This window comes from Aythya ferina, assembly GCF_964211825.1.
Source record: "Aythya ferina genome assembly, chromosome: 20".
In the NCBI taxonomy this organism is placed as follows: domain Eukaryota; kingdom Metazoa; phylum Chordata; class Aves; order Anseriformes; family Anatidae; genus Aythya; species Aythya ferina.
Window position 1 is genome coordinate 11,744,307 of NC_140318.1, and position 16,312 is coordinate 11,760,618.

A 16,312-nucleotide genomic window follows, 5' to 3' on the forward strand; every position below is an offset into this window, starting at 1 on the left:
CCAACTGCATCCTAGGCTGCATCAAAAGAAGCATGGCCAGCAGGGTGAGGGAGGGGATTCTCCCCCTCCACTCTGCTCTCGTGAGACTCCACCTGGAGCACCGTGTTCAGCCCTGAGGCCCCCAGCACAAGAAGGAGATGGACATGTTGGAATCCAGAGGAGGGCCACAAGGATGATCAAGGGGCTGGAGCACCTCTCCTGTGAAGACAGGCTGAGGGAGTTGGGGGTTCAGCCTGGAGAAGAGAAGGCTCCAGGGAGACCTTATAGAGGCCTTCCAGTACCTAAAGGGGGCTACAGGAAAGCTGTGGAGGGACTCTTTTTTCAGGGAGTGTAGAGATAGAACAAGGAATAATAGCTTTAAACTAAAAGAGGGTAGGTTTAGGTTAGATGTTAGGAACAAATTCTTTGCCATGAGGGTGGTGAGGCACTGGAACAGGCTGCCCAGTGAAATTGTGGGTGTCCCATCCCTGGAAGTGCTCAAGGACAGGTTGGATGGGGCTTTGAACAACCTGCTCTAGTGGGAGATCTCTCTGTAGAGGAGCTAGAATTAAGATGATCTTTAAGGTCTCTTCCAACCCAACTCATTCTATGATTCTATGATCTCTTCTCTCTGGTGACAGCGAGAGGACCCAAGGGAACAGCATGTTGCTGTGGCAGAGGCGGTTCAGGCTGGATGCTAGGAAAATGTTCTTCGTTGAGATGGTGGTTGGGCACTAGAACAGGCTCCCCAGAGAACTGGTCACAGGATTGAGCGTGACGGAGTTCCAGAAACACTTGGATGGTGCTCTCAGACATATGGCTTCATTTTTGGGTGGTCCTGTGTAGAGCCAGAACTTGGATTTGATAATTCTTCTGAATACCTTTCAGTTTAGGATATTTTATGATTTTATCACAGAATCACAGAATTGTCTAGATTGGAAGGGATCATTGAGTCCAACCTCTGACCTAACACTAACAAGTCCTACACTAAACCATATCACTAAGTTCAACATCTAAACGTCTCTTAAAGACCTCCAGGGATGGTGACTCCACCACTTCCCTGGGCAGCCCATTCCAATGCCTCACAACCCTCTCAGTAAATAATTCCTTCCTAATATCCAACCTAAAACACCCCTGGTGCAACTTTAGCCCATTCCTCCTCATCCTGTCACCAGGTATGTGGGAGAACAGACCAACCCCCACCTCGCTACAGCCTCCTTTAACGTACTTACAAAGAGCGATAAGGTTGCCCCTGAGCTTCCTCTTCTCCAGGCTGGACAAAACCAGCTCCCTCAGCCACTCCTTGTAAAACTTGTTATGATTCTAGCCAGTGTTGGAGACAGAAGGTAATGGAAGGAAAGACAGAAGCAAGGTGGAGCTAGAAGGAGAGGAGGAAACAGTGAAACTTAAAAACAAGTTGTGCTGCTCTTCATGTTGGCACAAAAGATGCACTAGCATACTTTGAGCTCCTGGAGATTCATGGTTCATTCTCAACACCTTTTGCTGGTCAATACTTCTTTAAATGGTTATTTTCAGTTTGAAATTTGGGGTGAACGAATCTCTTGTGCTGTTCTTTACTCTGTTTTGGAGCTGACTTGGATATCCAGATGTTATTCGTATTTAGGGAAAGGCTTTTCTGTCTTGCCTGGAGCTAAACCTGTGGGTAAGGATTGCTCATGAGACTTTGTACAGCCTTACTGCAGGATGAGCTTTCAAGGAGATCTCTACTAATCAGCTACATACCATAAGTTACTGTATTGTCATTCATTTAATACTCTAAGGTTTCTTTCCTTCTCTGTCCCATCTGTAGTTTTTTTTTCTTTTTCTTCTTCCTTGCTCTACACTTGTTCCTACCCAGGTATATCATGACTAGTGAGTTCACACTGGGGCCAACAGAAGAGTTCTTTGTAGACCATGGCTTCTTCAACCTGGATAAATCCAATGTGATCATGTTTGAACAGAGGATGCTGCCAGCTGTTACCTTTGATGGGAAGGCCATCTTGGAAGAGAAGGGGAAAATTGCTATGGCTCCAGGTACCCTGCTGTTTGCCCTTATTTGGTACAGTAATGTGTTGAAAATTACTGTCAGCTGGCCTTGGCACACAGGAGCAGTATTTGGAAGTCAATGTCAATGCTTCTAATTAACATGGGAGGGTTCAGTTAAATGCTTTAGTCTGTTAATCAAGAATGTAGCAACCTCTGTTTAGTTATTGCTGGAGAACAGACTCTGGTTCCAATCAGGCCTTTTTTTTTTCTTTTTTTTTTTTTTAATCAAAGCCTGGGAATATTTGCAGGATTAGAAGGGGTGCAGGTTTGGAATAGTGTGCATGTGTATGGGTAGGGCTGTGTATAAGCTAGGGATGAGTCTCCAGGATGACAGCCCCTGGGCTGCTGCCTCCCAGGGTGAAGCTGTCAGGAGAGCTTTGTGTGCTCCTTGCCATGCACTGTGCCAGCTCTGAGTTAGTGTTTGCTCATGAATCAGCAGTGATTCTGTCAGGCTGGGGAGAAAGCTCACCTGGCTGAAGGCTCCCCCTTTCAAGGCTGATAGCTGGAAATGGGGAAAAAAGCAACAAGGAGCAGGAAGATTAACTCTTTCCAAAAAGATTGAAATGTCTCACATCTTCTCTTCTCTTAACCTGAACATGGCAAGAGACTCAGTCAAGGCAGCCCATTCAAGGCTATGTTGCAGTAATTTGTTTTTTTTTGTGGCTGCAGAACGGTTCTCCTGAGCTAACTGGAGTGTCAAAGGAGTGCCCATGAAATGGTGATCTGTGGTGAACAAATAAATGTGCAGATGGAGTTTAAGCCTTTAGAAAGTCATTGGATACTTTTAGGGACAGGAATATGCAGAGGATAAGACTGTCCTTAGTGTTTTTCTACAGACTGAGTTTTAAATGTGCTTTTGTTCTGCACTGAAAGAGAAGAAATGTCTTTTCCCACCCTCTTTTGCCACACTGTTTTCCCCATTAGTGTTTTTCCTCTGAGGATCTTACAACAATTCAAAGTCTTATAATGCTTCTCTGTGAGGTTGGTACCCAGTCCTACTTTGCAAGGTTTCACACTAGGGTGTGAAAGTTCAGGCCTTGCCTGAACTGAGTTGGTGGCAGAGCTGGAAATAAAATCCAGTGGCACTGATTCTTGGCTAGAAAACATTCCCTGCTCTGCTGTTAAACAAAATTTGTTCAGGACTTGTACCTTTTGCTTTGTTAATTGCAATAAAAACCCTGCAGAGTCACTAATTAACCAGGGCCTCTTCTTTTCTCTTGCATTATAGATGGCAATGGTGGCTTATATCGTGCTTTGGTGGATAATAAGATCTTGGATGACATGAAGCAGCGTGGTATACAGTATGTTCACGTATACTGTGTAGACAACATCCTCGTCAAGATGGCAGATCCAGTCTTCATAGGCTTCTGTGTTACCAAAGGGGCAGATTGCGGTGCCAAGGTGAGGTGGTGCTAATGCTGGGCCATTTCCCCACAGGGAGTTAAGATCTGATTACACTGGAAGGTACTGGTTAGGGTAAGCTTGGAGGTACGGGAGTGTTCAGATCTCTGTCCAATGACAGGTCACTTGAAGCAGATTTAGATGTGGCATTCTGAAAATGCAAGGGGGAGCCGCTTGCTGCCCATTTTGTATTCAGAGTATACTTCCTGGGGGTGTACTTCTAGGACCTCCTCCCCTCTTCCCAGAATACAGTGGAAAATAAACTTAGATTAAAGCAGAGACTGTAATTGCACAGGAAACTACAAACTGGAATCAATTCCCTTTTATGTGTGCCCTTTCTATAAAGGCACCTGAGATATCAAGAAGCTTTATTAGACTGTGATGTGCTTTATAAATACATGTACACCTTTAAGTCTAGTCAAGGCATTCCTTACATCCCATTGCGGAGGACAGGTAAAGTTGAAAGAGCCTGGTTTTGTGACTCCAAAAGAGCAGGTGCTTGATGTTTATGAGGACAGATTAGTATTGCTTTAATCATGAACACTGTTAATGCAGGCAGGGAGCTGAAGGTTAATAGCTGTAAACATTCTTCATTTAATGCCAGGTCCCAGTTAAAAGTTGATAAGAAAAGTGTCCCCACAGTATTCTGATTTCTTCTAACTGTGGTTTGTCTTCTGAGTAACTGCAATTTAAGTTGTCATGTACTGTTTTTTATGAGAGATTGTTGGAAAAAAAATATGCCTCCAGGCTACTTTGTATACTCAGCACTGTCTTGCCTGTGTTGTTGCAGCATTAAAGAATCAGCGTGCAGTAGGGTATAGTAAGATAATTTGATAATGTGCCAGGGGGAGTTGAAATATTGCCAGTTTTTTCTTTCTTCTTGTCATAGTCCTCTGTCCTGTGTCTGCAGGTGGTGGAGAAGGCCTACCCCACAGAGCCTGTTGGGGTGGTGTGTCGTGTGGATGGGATCTATCAGGTGGTGGAGTACAGTGAGATCAGTCCAGAGACTGCGCAGCTGCAAAGCCCTAATGGGGGGCTGGTGTACAGCACTGGCAATATCTGCAACCATTTCTTCACTGTTGAATTTCTGCAGATGGTGGCCCAGTAAGTTCCAGCAGAACTACCAGGCAGCTGTGCATCCCAGAAATGCTTCCAAGAGTGGATGTTCCCATTTCCCACTTTGTAATTATAGTTATGGGTACCTCCTTTCTTCTCAAAAGAGATTAAAACAACCATGTCCACTTTTGACCACTCCAACATGCTCTTTAGGCTTTATGTAATGGAGAGGCTGCATGCTTTGCTGTAACTAAATCTATGGAGATAAACCAGTGCATGGCCTTTCTGGGCCTGCAGAGATGAGCAGGCATGTGAGTTGTGGTGTGGTCAACCAATGTTGAGGGTTTTCAATAGGAATGTTACCAATGCTGTCCCTTGGGACAACAGGTTGGGGGAGTTAGTGGAAACAGAGGAAGATTCTGCTTGGAGTCGGGAGAGGGAGGCATGATACTGAGTGTTCAGCATGCAGCTCTCTTCCCTTAGATATGATACTGACTCAGGAAAGGCTGGGGATACTGTCTCTGTGGGAGGATATGATACTGATGAAGTCTAAAGGCGTGGAGATAGCTATGGGGGATCTAGCTTCATTTTTTGTCTAGTCCTGAGCCAGATAGTGTTCCTGAAGAGCTTGATCTAACTTTGTGTGAGAGATCTGCTCTGCTCCATTTTCAACTTGGCCATCACTTACCCATGAAATGGTAGAGTTCTCCATTCTTGGAGAAACCAGGGAGGGAACCAGTAAAACTGCTGTATTGGACTTTCGGAGGGCTGACTTTGAACTGTTCAGGACACTGGTTGGTAGAATCCCTTGGGAGGTGGGTCTGAAGGGCAGAGGAGTCCAGGAAGGCTGGGCGCTCTTCAAGAAGGAAATCTTAATGGCGCAGGAGCGGTCTGTCGCCATGTGCCCAAAGACGAGCTGGAGTGGAAGAAGACCAGCATGGCTGAACAGAGAATTGTGGCTTAAGCTTAGCAGGAAAAAGAGGGTTTACAATCTTTAGAAAAGAGGGCGGGCCACTTGGGAGGACTATAAGGATGTTGCGAGGCAGTGCAGGGACATAATTAGAAAGGCCAAAGCTCATCTGGAGCTCAATCTGGCTACTGCCGTCAAAGACAACAAAAAATAATTTTACAAATACATTAATGCAAAACAGAGGACTAAGGAGAATTTACTGGATGCAGGGGGGGAACTGAGTTACCAAAGATGAGGAAAAGGCTGAGGTGCTTAATGCCTTCTTTGCCTGAGTCTTTAGTGGCAAAAACAGTTGCTCTCTGGATACCCAGTACCCTGAACTGGTGGAAGGGGATGGGGAACAGAATGTGGCCCTCACTATCCATGAAGAAATGGTTGGTGACCTGCTACGGCACTTGGATGTACGCAAGTCAATGGGGCCGGATGGGATCCACCCAAGGACAGAGAGCTGGCGGAGGAGCTGGCCAAGCCTCTTACCATCATTTATCAACAGTCCTGGCTATTGGGGGAGGTCTCAGTCGACTGGTGGCTAGCAAACGTGACACTCATCTACAAGAAGGGCCGGAGGGCAGACCCGGGGAACTATAGGCCTGTCAGTTTGACCTCAGTGCCAGGGAAACTCATGGAGCAGATTATGGTGAGTGTCATCACGCGGCACTTACAGGGCAACCAGGTGATCAGGCCCAGTCAGCATGAGTTTATGAAAGGCAGGTCCTGCTTGACAAACCTAATCTCCTTCTATGACAAAGTGACGCGCTTGGTGGATGAGGAAAAGGCTGTGGATGTGGTCTACCTTGACTTCAGCAAGGCTTTTGACACCGTTTCCCACAGCATTCTCCTCAAGAAACTGGCTGCTCGTGGCTTGGACTGGCGTATGCTTCGTTGGGTTAGAAACTGTCTGGATACCCGGGCCCAAAGAGTCATGGTAAATGGAGTCAAATCCAGTTGGAGGCCGGTCACTAGTGGCATTCCCCAGGGCTCGGCACTGGGGCCAGTCCTCTTTAATATCTTTATTGATGATCTGGATGAGTGGATCGAGTGCACCCTCAGTAAGTTTGCAGATGACACCAAGTTAGGTGCATGTGTCGATCTGCCCAAGGGTAGGAAGGCTCTGCAGGAGGATCTGGATAGACTGGACCGATGGGCTGAGGTCAACTGTATGAAGTTCAACAAGGCCAAGTGCACAACAACCCCAAGCAGAGCTACAGGCTGGGAGAGGAGTGGTTGGAAAGCTGCCAGGCAGAGAAGGACCTGGGAGTGATGGTTGATAGTCAGCTGAATATGAGCCAGCAGTGTGCTCAGGTGGCCAAGAAGGCCAACAGCATCCTGGCTTGCATAAGAAGCAGTGTGGCCAGCAGGTCTAGGGAAGTGATTGTCCCCCTGTACTTGGCTCTGGTGAGGCCGCACCTTGAGTACTGTGTTCAGTTTTGGGCCCCTCGCTACAAGAAGGACATGGAGGTGCTCGAGCGAGTCCAGAGAAGGGCGATGAAGCTGGTCTGGAGAATAAGTCTTACGAGGAGCGTCTGAGGGAGCTGGGTTTGTTTAGCCTGGAGAAGAGGAGGCTCAGGGGCGACCTTATCACTCTTTACGATACATTAAAGGAGGCTGTAGCGAGGTGGGGGTTGGTCTGTTCTCCCATGTGCCTGGTGAGAGGACGAGGGGGAACAGGCTAAAGCTGCGCCAGGCGTGTTTTAGGTTGGATATTAGGTAGAACTTCTTTACCAAGAGGGTTGTGAGGCATTGGAATGGGCTGCCCAGGGAAATGGTGGAGTCTTTAAGAGACGTTTAGATGTAGAGCTTAGTGATATGGTTTAGTGTAGGACTTGTTAGTGTTAGGTCAAAAGTTGGACTCGATGATCTTGAGGTCTCTTCCAACCTAGATAATTCTGTGTGATTCTGTGTGATCTAACAGTTTAGGTTACTTTTTTTTTTTTTTTTTTTTTTTTTCTCCTGTGCTTCTGATTGCAGCTGGATGCTAGGTCCTCCCTCACTTTTTCCTTTACCCTATTATGTCACATTGTGTACGAGTGCTGCTGCTCCCTGCCATGCAGGTGTCTGGGCTGCTTTGCTCAATGAAGTGTTTCCTGGATGTGATTTTATGTCACAACCCACAACAGTTGAGATATGACCTAGAATCATGTAATATATATTATTATTATTATACATATAATAAGCAGCGTGCTTCCCAGAAGTGTACTTCTTTTCTCAAAGTGGGCAAGAAGTAAATGATCTTATTTGTCCTCCTTTTTTTTGCAGAAAATATGAGCCCCAGCTGAAGCATCACATAGCCATAAAGAAGGTGCCTTACATTGACGAGGAGGGAAATCTGGTAAAACCGCTAAAACCAAATGGGATAAAGCTGGAGAAGTTTGTGTTTGATGTGTTCCAGTTCTCTAAGTTAGTGGCAGACATGAATATTTTTCCCCTCTCACTGTTTGTTTGGATGACTGCAAGTTGTAAAAGACTTTATCATAGTGTGTGGTTTGTGGGTGACTTGTTAAAAAGACGGTTGGATCTACCATGACAGTAACTTCACAGGCTGCACAGGTGCATTCACAGAGTCCTTGGCAGCAGCTGGGCTTTCTCTGAGCAGTCTGGGAACCTTTTGTTCTGTGGAGGATGGTTTGATTGGCCCAGCCTCTAATAGCCATATGAAAGGAAGAGAGAGAGAGAGAACGAGAAAGGAAGGAAGGAAGGAAGAAAGAAAAGGAAATCTTGTGCAAAACCAGCATTTAATATAAGTGCATGTTAAAGTATTCAGAATCTAAGAAATCAGGCTCTGTGCAATTGTGACTTCCGTGACAACTGCAACTCTTGTTACATTTAGGTGCATATTAAATAAGGGCTTAGTTTGTGCCCTTTCCGTTCAGAAAACATGTTGCTTAAGCACCTTGGGGCTAAGTTACTGTTGCTGTATGAACTGTAGATGTTGGCTTGCCAAACTCTGAAACATAGCAGAGATAGCTGTGCTACAGCATTAACACAGGAGCTTTGAGTTCATGGAATGTGGGATTTTAATAATTTAGAAATCCACCAGAAATTTATAAATACTGTTTTTGAAGGCCTAGAATTCATCTGTAAAGATTTTCTTCTAGGCTTAAATGGATGGCAAAAAGAGATATCAAGCAAACTGAAATATCTTGTTTGGGGATTGCATTTTTGCTTTTAGAGGATTTACTTTAGGAAAAAGAGCTCAAGTTTTGAACCATGGTCTCCATTTCCTGACATAGTAATGAAATATATGAAAGGCAAAGGCAGCATATTGGAAATAGTGCAGAGTTCTGGGTTTCAAAAGAGCTCATATGCAAGCAGTGATTTCCTGTACTCTGTAAAAATAATGCAAAAATTGCTTGGCAGATGCTCTTCACGTGTGAAGTGCAGAAATGTGCAGAGGCTGGTATCTTATTTGAGTTCCTTTTTCTGATAAACAACTGTACTTAACATTGACTGTAAGTCCTCCCTTATTGCTTATTCATACCTGGAAACCGGTGTCCTCAATTTATCCTTGCCCACAGACTCAAGTTCAGTGACCATTTCTTTGAGCAGGGGTGATGTGCTCTGTAGTGAGCAGCACAGCTCTGCCATGTATCAGATCTTCAGGTGTTGCTGTTGTTTCCATACTGCTGTGCTCTTAGCTGAGACTTTTTGTCCACATGTCTCTAGTGCCTGGAGAAGTTTCTGAGGGATCTGTGGAGAAGTTTTGTTTTTCCTCCTACATCTGCACAGTCCTTGAGGGTCATGAGGAAAGAGATTGGGCACCTCAGTTTATGAAAAGCTTAATGAACCTGATCTCCTTCTGGTACAAGGTGACCTGCTTAGTGGATGAGGGAAAGGCTCTGTATGTGGTCAACCTAGACTTTAGCAAAGCTTTCAACAGCGTTTCTCGAAACATTCTCCTGGAGAAGCTGTCTGCTCATGGCTTGAATGAATGTACGCTTTCCTGGATAAAAAAAATAAAAAATTGGCTGTATGGCTAGGCCCAAAGAGTGAATGGTGTTAAATCCAGTTGGAGGCTGGTCACAAGTGGTATCTCCCATGGCTCCGTATTGAAGTCAGTTCTCTTCAATATCTTTATCAGTGGATGAGGGGTTTGAGTTCACCCTCGGGAAGTTTGCAGTTGACACCAAACTGGGCTGTGAGTGTTGACCTACTTGAGGGCAGGAAGGCTCTGCAGAGGGATCTGGATAGGCTGGACTGATGGGCCAAGGCCAACTGTATGAAGGTCAACTAGGCCAAGTGTCGGGTCCTGCACTGGTGGGTACAACAACCCCATGCAATGCTACATGCTGAGGGAAGAGGGACCTGGGGGTATTGGCTGATAGCCAGTTAAATATGAGCCAGCCATGTGCTCACATGGCCAAGAAGTCCAACAGCATCCTGGCTTGTAGCAGAAGTAGTGTGGCCAGCAGGACTAGGGAAGTGATTGTTCCTCTGTACTTGGCTCTGGTGAGGCCACACCTTGAGTACTGTGTTCAGTTTTGGGCCCCTCACTACAAGAAGGACATGGAGGTGCTGGAGCGTGTCCAAAGGAGGGCAATGAAGCTGGTGAAGGGCCTAAAGAACAAGTCTTATGAGAAGCAGCTGAGGGAGCTGGGGTTGTTTAACATGGAGAAAAGAAGGCTCAGGGGAAACCTTACCACTCTCTACAGCTACCTCAGTGGAGGTGGGGGTTGGTCTCTTCTCCAAAGCAACAAGCGATAGGACGAGAGGAAATAGCCTCAAGTTGCACCAGGGGAGGTTTATGTCGGATATTAGGAAAAATTTTGTCCCTAAAAGGATTGTGTAGCATTGCAACAGGCTGCCCAGAGAAATTAGTTAAGTCACCATCCTTGGAGGTATTCAAAAGATGCGTATATGTGGTGTTTAAAGACATGGTTTAGTGGTAGACTTGGCAGTGCTAGGTTAATGGTTGGACTTGGTGATCTTAGTGGTCTTTTCCAACCTAAATGATTCTGTGATTCTATAATTCTATTCTGTTTTTCTGTCATAAAGTCCTGGTATTCTTTGTTCTTCAGATGGGAGGTGGGCTTTCCTTAGTTTGACTTTGCCCCAGGCTGCATACATCAATGCTCCCTAAAATATGTATGAACTCTTCGCCTTGAAAGTTGTTTTTGCATCTTTTCTGCTAACAGGGTTGATGGCTAACTTTGTTTTTCATTGTTTTCTCCCCTTTGCTTGCAGGAATTTTGTGGCATTTGAAGTTTTGAGAGAAGAGGAATTCTCACCATTAAAAAATGCAGACACAGCTGACAAAGACACTCCTACTACTGCTCGGCAATCCCTCCTGGCCCAGCATTACCGCTGGGCTTTGAAGGCTGGGGCCAGATTTCTGGATGAAAATGGTTGCAGAATACCAGAGAAACTCAGGTGTGCATCTTTGTGACCTTCTCTGCAGCTTCTTTGCATGTGACTGCCCAAACTTGAAAGCTCGGTAATGGCATGTACACTTCATTCTAAAATTGAGTGTTTGCCGGATCACATGATGACTTGGCATGGGTTCTGTTCAGCTGGCCTTTTCTGAACATGCCAAGTATTATCTGTATCAGCTATTACTCCATTAGTGATTGTAAGTACTCTAGTCAGTAATGGCCAGTAAGCTTTGCTTTAAGTCTGGCTGAATTTCCTGCCTTGGAGATAGTTGACTCCTCGTATAGCAACACACAGTGAGACAACTGCCTTAGGTAGAGGCAACCTTTTGTATCATTCAGGATTTAGCCAGCCCAAGGAATTGTAATTTGTAATCCTCCCCAGCTTTTCTGAATATGATCCTAGTATTTAAAGCCCATCTAGAATCTCAGGTGGACATGAGTATTGGCTATTATAGCAACTACCAGTTTAAATACTTCCTGCATCACACTGAAGTAAAAGCAGCTTTCCATTCTTGGGACTCTTAATTCATCAACTCAAAGTTAAATAAACCCACAAGCTGTTCATTGTATTTGAAAAGCACCTCTTTAAAAGTCATGTAATTGTTTTGATGAGAAATAGTTGGGACTTGCTGACTCCCTTTTATTTTCAGTGATTGTGTTCAAGTGATGTCTGATGTATGTGAATATAACAAATGTCTTACCCTTCTGGATGTCTTATTCCTGACAGACTTTCAAAGATGACACACTGCTTTGTAAGCACAGCAAGAAGTTAATCCTGTGTTCTCTTCTTCAGTCTCTCAGGAACTGAAGATCCTCCGGCTGTGTGTGAGATTTCTCCATTAGTGTCTTACTTTGGAGAGGTGAGAATAATTATCTATGGAGGTATTTTTAAGACTGTGCAGGAATGCATCTGATTTCTATACAGAAATTGGATTTCTTTAGCCTGTGCTTGCTGAGAAATGATAAGATTGAGGGAGCTAGGACTTGGGCTCTGTGTTATATTTGTGGTTCCCTCTGTGGCTTATTCTTCAGCAGGTTGTTCAGTCTTCATTTATCACAAGTTTGGCTATCTGTATAATGAGATTTGTAATGAGTCTGTGCAATTTCATGAGGACTCACGAGTACTTTGAGACCCTCTGAATGAAAAGTGCAGAATATTCAAATTACCAAATCCATGGGGTCACTGTATACAGTTGCATACTAATCTGTGCATACGAATCTTGTGCATACTAATCACTTTCACAGTGAGTGAACACTGAGAGTATATTTTCATTGTCTTTAGAGGAAATGCATCTTAGAACACATTTATGAGGTTCATCCCTCAGTAAACGATTGGTTCTGAGAAAGCTAATTCCATTTAGTAATGAGGGAAGGAGCCTTTATATGTTGGAGAAACAGGGTGAGAAAGAGTAGATTGCAGAAGGTTATGTGTGCTCTGGGGAAGAGTATACACAGAGGTTTACATCTCCACTAGGGAAGAAGCCAGAGGGTTGTGGTTAATGGAATGGAGTCAAGTTGGAGTCCTGTATCTAATGGAGTCCCTCACGGGTTGGTACTGGGAGCAGTGTGGTTTAATATATTCATCGATGACTTGGATGAGGGAATGGAGTGTGCCATCAGCAAATTTGCTGGTAACACTAAGCTGGGAGGAGTGGCTGACATGCCAGAAACCTGTGCTGCCATCCAGAGGGACCTTGACAGGTTGGAGAATTTGGCGGGGAGAAACTTAATGAAATATAACGAGGGCAAATGTATAGTCCTGCATCTGGGCAAGAACAACCCCAGACACCAGGATAAGTTGGGGACTGCCCTGCTGGAGAGCAGTGAAGGGGAGATGGACCTGGGGGTCCTGGTGGACAGCCAGATGACCATGAGCCAGCACTGTGCCCTTGTGGCCAAGAAGGCCAGTGGCATCCTGGGGTGTATCAGAAGGGCTGTGGTTATTAGGTCAAGAGAGGTTCTCCTCCCCCTCTCCTCTGCCCTGGTGAGACCACATCTAGAATATTGTGTCCAGTTCTGGACCCCTCAGTTCAAGAAGGACAGGGAACTGCTTGAGAGAGTCCAGCACAGTGCCACAAGGATGATTAAGGGAGGGGAGCATCTCGCTTATGAGGAAAGGCTGAGGGATAAGGGGATATCCATTATAATAAGAGGGATATCCATTAGGATAAGGGGCAATGGGTGCAAGCTGGAACACAGGAGATTGCGCTTAAATATGAAACAAAACTTTTTTATGGTAAGGGTGACAGAGCACTGGAACAGGCTTGCCCAGGGGGCTCTGGAGTCTCCGTCTCTGGAGACTTTCAAAACCTAAGACAATTTAAGTTGACTTTTCTTTGCTAGGATTGTTCGAATCGGAGGTAAGAACACTCTGCTCCATGCTTCACCCTCTCTAGGAAGGTTTGTTCCAGAGATCATTCTTCGAGAACATTATGGAGACTTAAAAATAGTACAGATAACAAGTCTGATCCATTTATAACCTAACTTTACTGTTTTCACATATTCTCAGGGTCTGGAGGCGTGCATGAAGAACAAAGACTTCTGTTCTCCCTTTATACTCGATGAAAACAAAGCACAAATGCTAGGAAATTCTTGAAAAGGAGGGAGGACTTCTCAAATCATGTCTGTCAGAGCCATTGAAAGAAATGACACTGCTAAAATGTCAGTTGTGAAGTGTATTATGTATTATGAAAAATTGCTTTATAGTATCAGATAGTTGGCAAATGCTTGCAGCAGTTGTGTTTACACAGATATGCATATGTACCTGGCTATTTGGTAACTGAAGGCTATGCCTTTTACTTTGGTCTTTATTGTAGACTGATGTGAATGGAGATTAATACCTTCCGGGTATCAAATTGATTTTATATTTCTTATTTGTTATACATACAGATATGTAACAGAGTAAATCAGAAACAAATCAATTAGCTTTGCATTCAAGAAGATTAAATCTCTGCAGTGCCTTGCTATGTATCTTATTTGTATCTTTGTTCCATTTTTTTGTTGTTATTGTTGCTTTTTTTTTCTTTTCTACTGTGTGCACAGCTGAAGAAAAATCAGTATGATGCCCCACCCTGAAAAGTATGTACTTCGTGTACTCGGTCCTCTGTCTCTAATATTGTGCTGGTTAGTAGACCAAGTTCAGTACATCCTCTAATTGGGTTATGCAGAGGAGTCTGCTGTAGATAGGGATCCTTTTATGTGTAAGTTTTGCTTGAGATTTGGCCTCAGCAGCAGAACAGGCTATTTTGCATATTTAGGCTCAGTAGTGGTATTCCAAGAAAACATAACTAAATATGCAGCTCAGGCTGCATACTCTTTACTCTTTATGGCTGTAGTGAACAGGGTTTTTATTATTACTATTTTTGAGGGGTTGGAGGTGGGGCAAAGGCCGAGAACTGTTTTCATAATAACCTTCTACTCTTCCTGTTTTATGGCAAACATTTATTTTGCTTTTCATTTTTTTGTTTAATGTATATCCTAACCCTCAAAGGGGAACTCTTTTAAAGTGGCTGAAAGTAATAGGAGGAACATGCTGTGATGGTAGAATTTGAGGTGTAATCAAAAGCAGAAAAATGCCTTTCTTTAAAAATATATTATTAACTATAATGTGAAGATAATTGTCAGCTAATTAAGGACAATAATTGTCAGAACACATGTAGCACATGAACTCAGCCTTGGCTGAGGACTTCCAGGGTGACCATGATACACAGCTCCTGTTTAGCTCCAGCAGACCTGTGCCATGTGGGCAGCTGCCTACAACAGAACCTTCACTGAACACACCAAAGTCGTTTCACACTTCACGAGGACTCTTTGTGTGCTCTGCTGAGTGGAATTGGATTGAGGAGCATGCTATACTTTTCACCCAAATCGGGTATAAGGAAGGTGATGAGGAAGATAAAACATTTCAGATGAGGCATCATCTGAAATACCAGGTCTCAGGATCTGCTTCTACTAAGCAATGGCTGATGCTGATATTAAGCATTAATCTTTCACATAAGTGATTTTCTGAAATTCCTCATATGAAGCTGTATTCAGAATGTTAGAGAAGTATTAAAATAGCTTTGAGACCAAGTACAATTTATAAGTAGCCTCATGTTTTCTAAAGAAACCATTTAAATGTCAATGGCAGAATTTAAAGATATAAAGTGTATCTACATATGCATAAGTAATTAGTCTTTTGGATGTGCAAACCAGCTTATTGCAGTTCTGATTACCTCATTTTGCATGTGCAACCAATAACTGATTTTTAGTATAAATTAAGCATTTGTCTTTGCTCAATTCTGTAATTTTTATTGCACAATTTTCTATGGGTCATTTTCATTCCTGTCTATCAATTTTTACATCTGAGAAGTAATCACATGATATTCTTGCAAATATTGCTTATCAATTCAGGCACAGGTTGCTTTAAGTTTCACAGTACTATAAAGAAATAATACATCTATTTTTTCATTTATAAAATGCTTTCTCTTTTGAAACTCAACTATAGCCCATTTTCTATGTGCTTAAATCATGTGAACACTGAACTGCTGACATGATTTTTAGAGATTGTTTTCAAGGTGAAACTGAATTAGTATGATGAATACCTTTTTGTTTGTTTGTTTGTTTGTTTTTTTCTATGACTCTTCATGTTTTAAACTGGAACATTAAAAGATTCTTGCGGGAACTTAAAAAAAAAAAAAATCTCATATTCATTGTGAAATGAAAAAAAATATATCTAAAATAGAGGGGGATCCCATAGTGGTCCAGAAACTTTTGGAGACCTAAGCTTTTCTATAATAAAGATGTTACTGTGATTTCTGTGTGTCTGTCATCCTTGTTTGTAACGAGAATACACTTGTTGTCTTTGTCCCTACACATCATGGGTGTTGTCACCACAGCTGCTGGACACTGATACTGTGCCACTGGTAGTGTGACTGGAGGCTGCAGTGCCCATAATATATTTACAGGATGACATAGAACTCAGCAACATGTAATACCTGAAGGGGTTTGACATTGTGGGATGTGTTTTTCCATCAGAAAGTAAGCAGAACACTGTTTCCTCCCCTGCAATTCTGTGTTGTGTGTGTTTTGTTTTTTTTTCTTTTTCTTTTTTTTCTTCAAGTTCAGCAACTCAATTTGTCCTCCTTAATTGTGGATGGTGTGCATTTTTCTTTTATTTAAAGTCAACTAGAGCACTCTGGTTCTGAGGCAGGCTTTCACATCTATTGTGTAGGTGATGAGGTGTGCTAAGCACCGACTGTGGTGGTATTTCTGCTTGGCTTCCAATTAACTGGCACATTTTAAATGGGTCTATTTGTAGAACAGTAGGGGAAGATATTAATTTTTCCACAAATGACAGATTGTCCTCTCTTTTGGGGGTTTAGTGCTAAACCCAGTAAGGGTCAAAATCAGATTTTCTTTCCTTACCTATTTCATCCCATATTTCTCTCTTGGCACCCATACAAGGGTTGCTGGAATTTTTAATGCATTTTTAAGCTACATGAATTTGTCG

General features: G+C 43.4%; 1 protein-coding gene and 1 long non-coding RNA gene across 4 annotated transcripts in view; one reads left to right on the top strand and one right to left on the bottom strand.

Annotated features, from left to right (window-relative positions):
* Positions 1-15,614, top strand: part of UAP1L1 (UDP-N-acetylglucosamine pyrophosphorylase 1 like 1) — a 30,376-nt gene extending 14,762 nt beyond the window's left edge. For 2 of the 3 annotated variants that reach the window (XM_084493646.1, XM_084493648.1), the window contains exons 3-9: positions 1,790-2,013; positions 3,254-3,426; positions 4,337-4,530; positions 7,709-7,849; positions 10,634-10,819; positions 11,615-11,681; positions 13,331-15,614. In XM_084493646.1, the coding sequence (XP_084349772.1) occupies positions 1,790-2,013; positions 3,254-3,426; positions 4,337-4,530; positions 7,709-7,849; positions 10,634-10,819; positions 11,615-11,681; positions 13,331-13,417 (1,072 nt within the window). In that variant the 3' untranslated portion in view covers positions 13,418-15,614. The remainder of the gene's footprint in view (positions 1-1,789; positions 2,014-3,253; positions 3,427-4,336; positions 4,531-7,708; positions 7,850-10,633; positions 10,820-11,614; positions 11,682-13,330) is intronic. The other variant, XM_084493647.1, reaches the window with a different exon arrangement.
* Positions 1-16,312, bottom strand: part of LOC311421990 — a 130,929-nt gene that overhangs the window by 48,079 nt on the left and 66,538 nt on the right. The window lies entirely within an intron of this gene.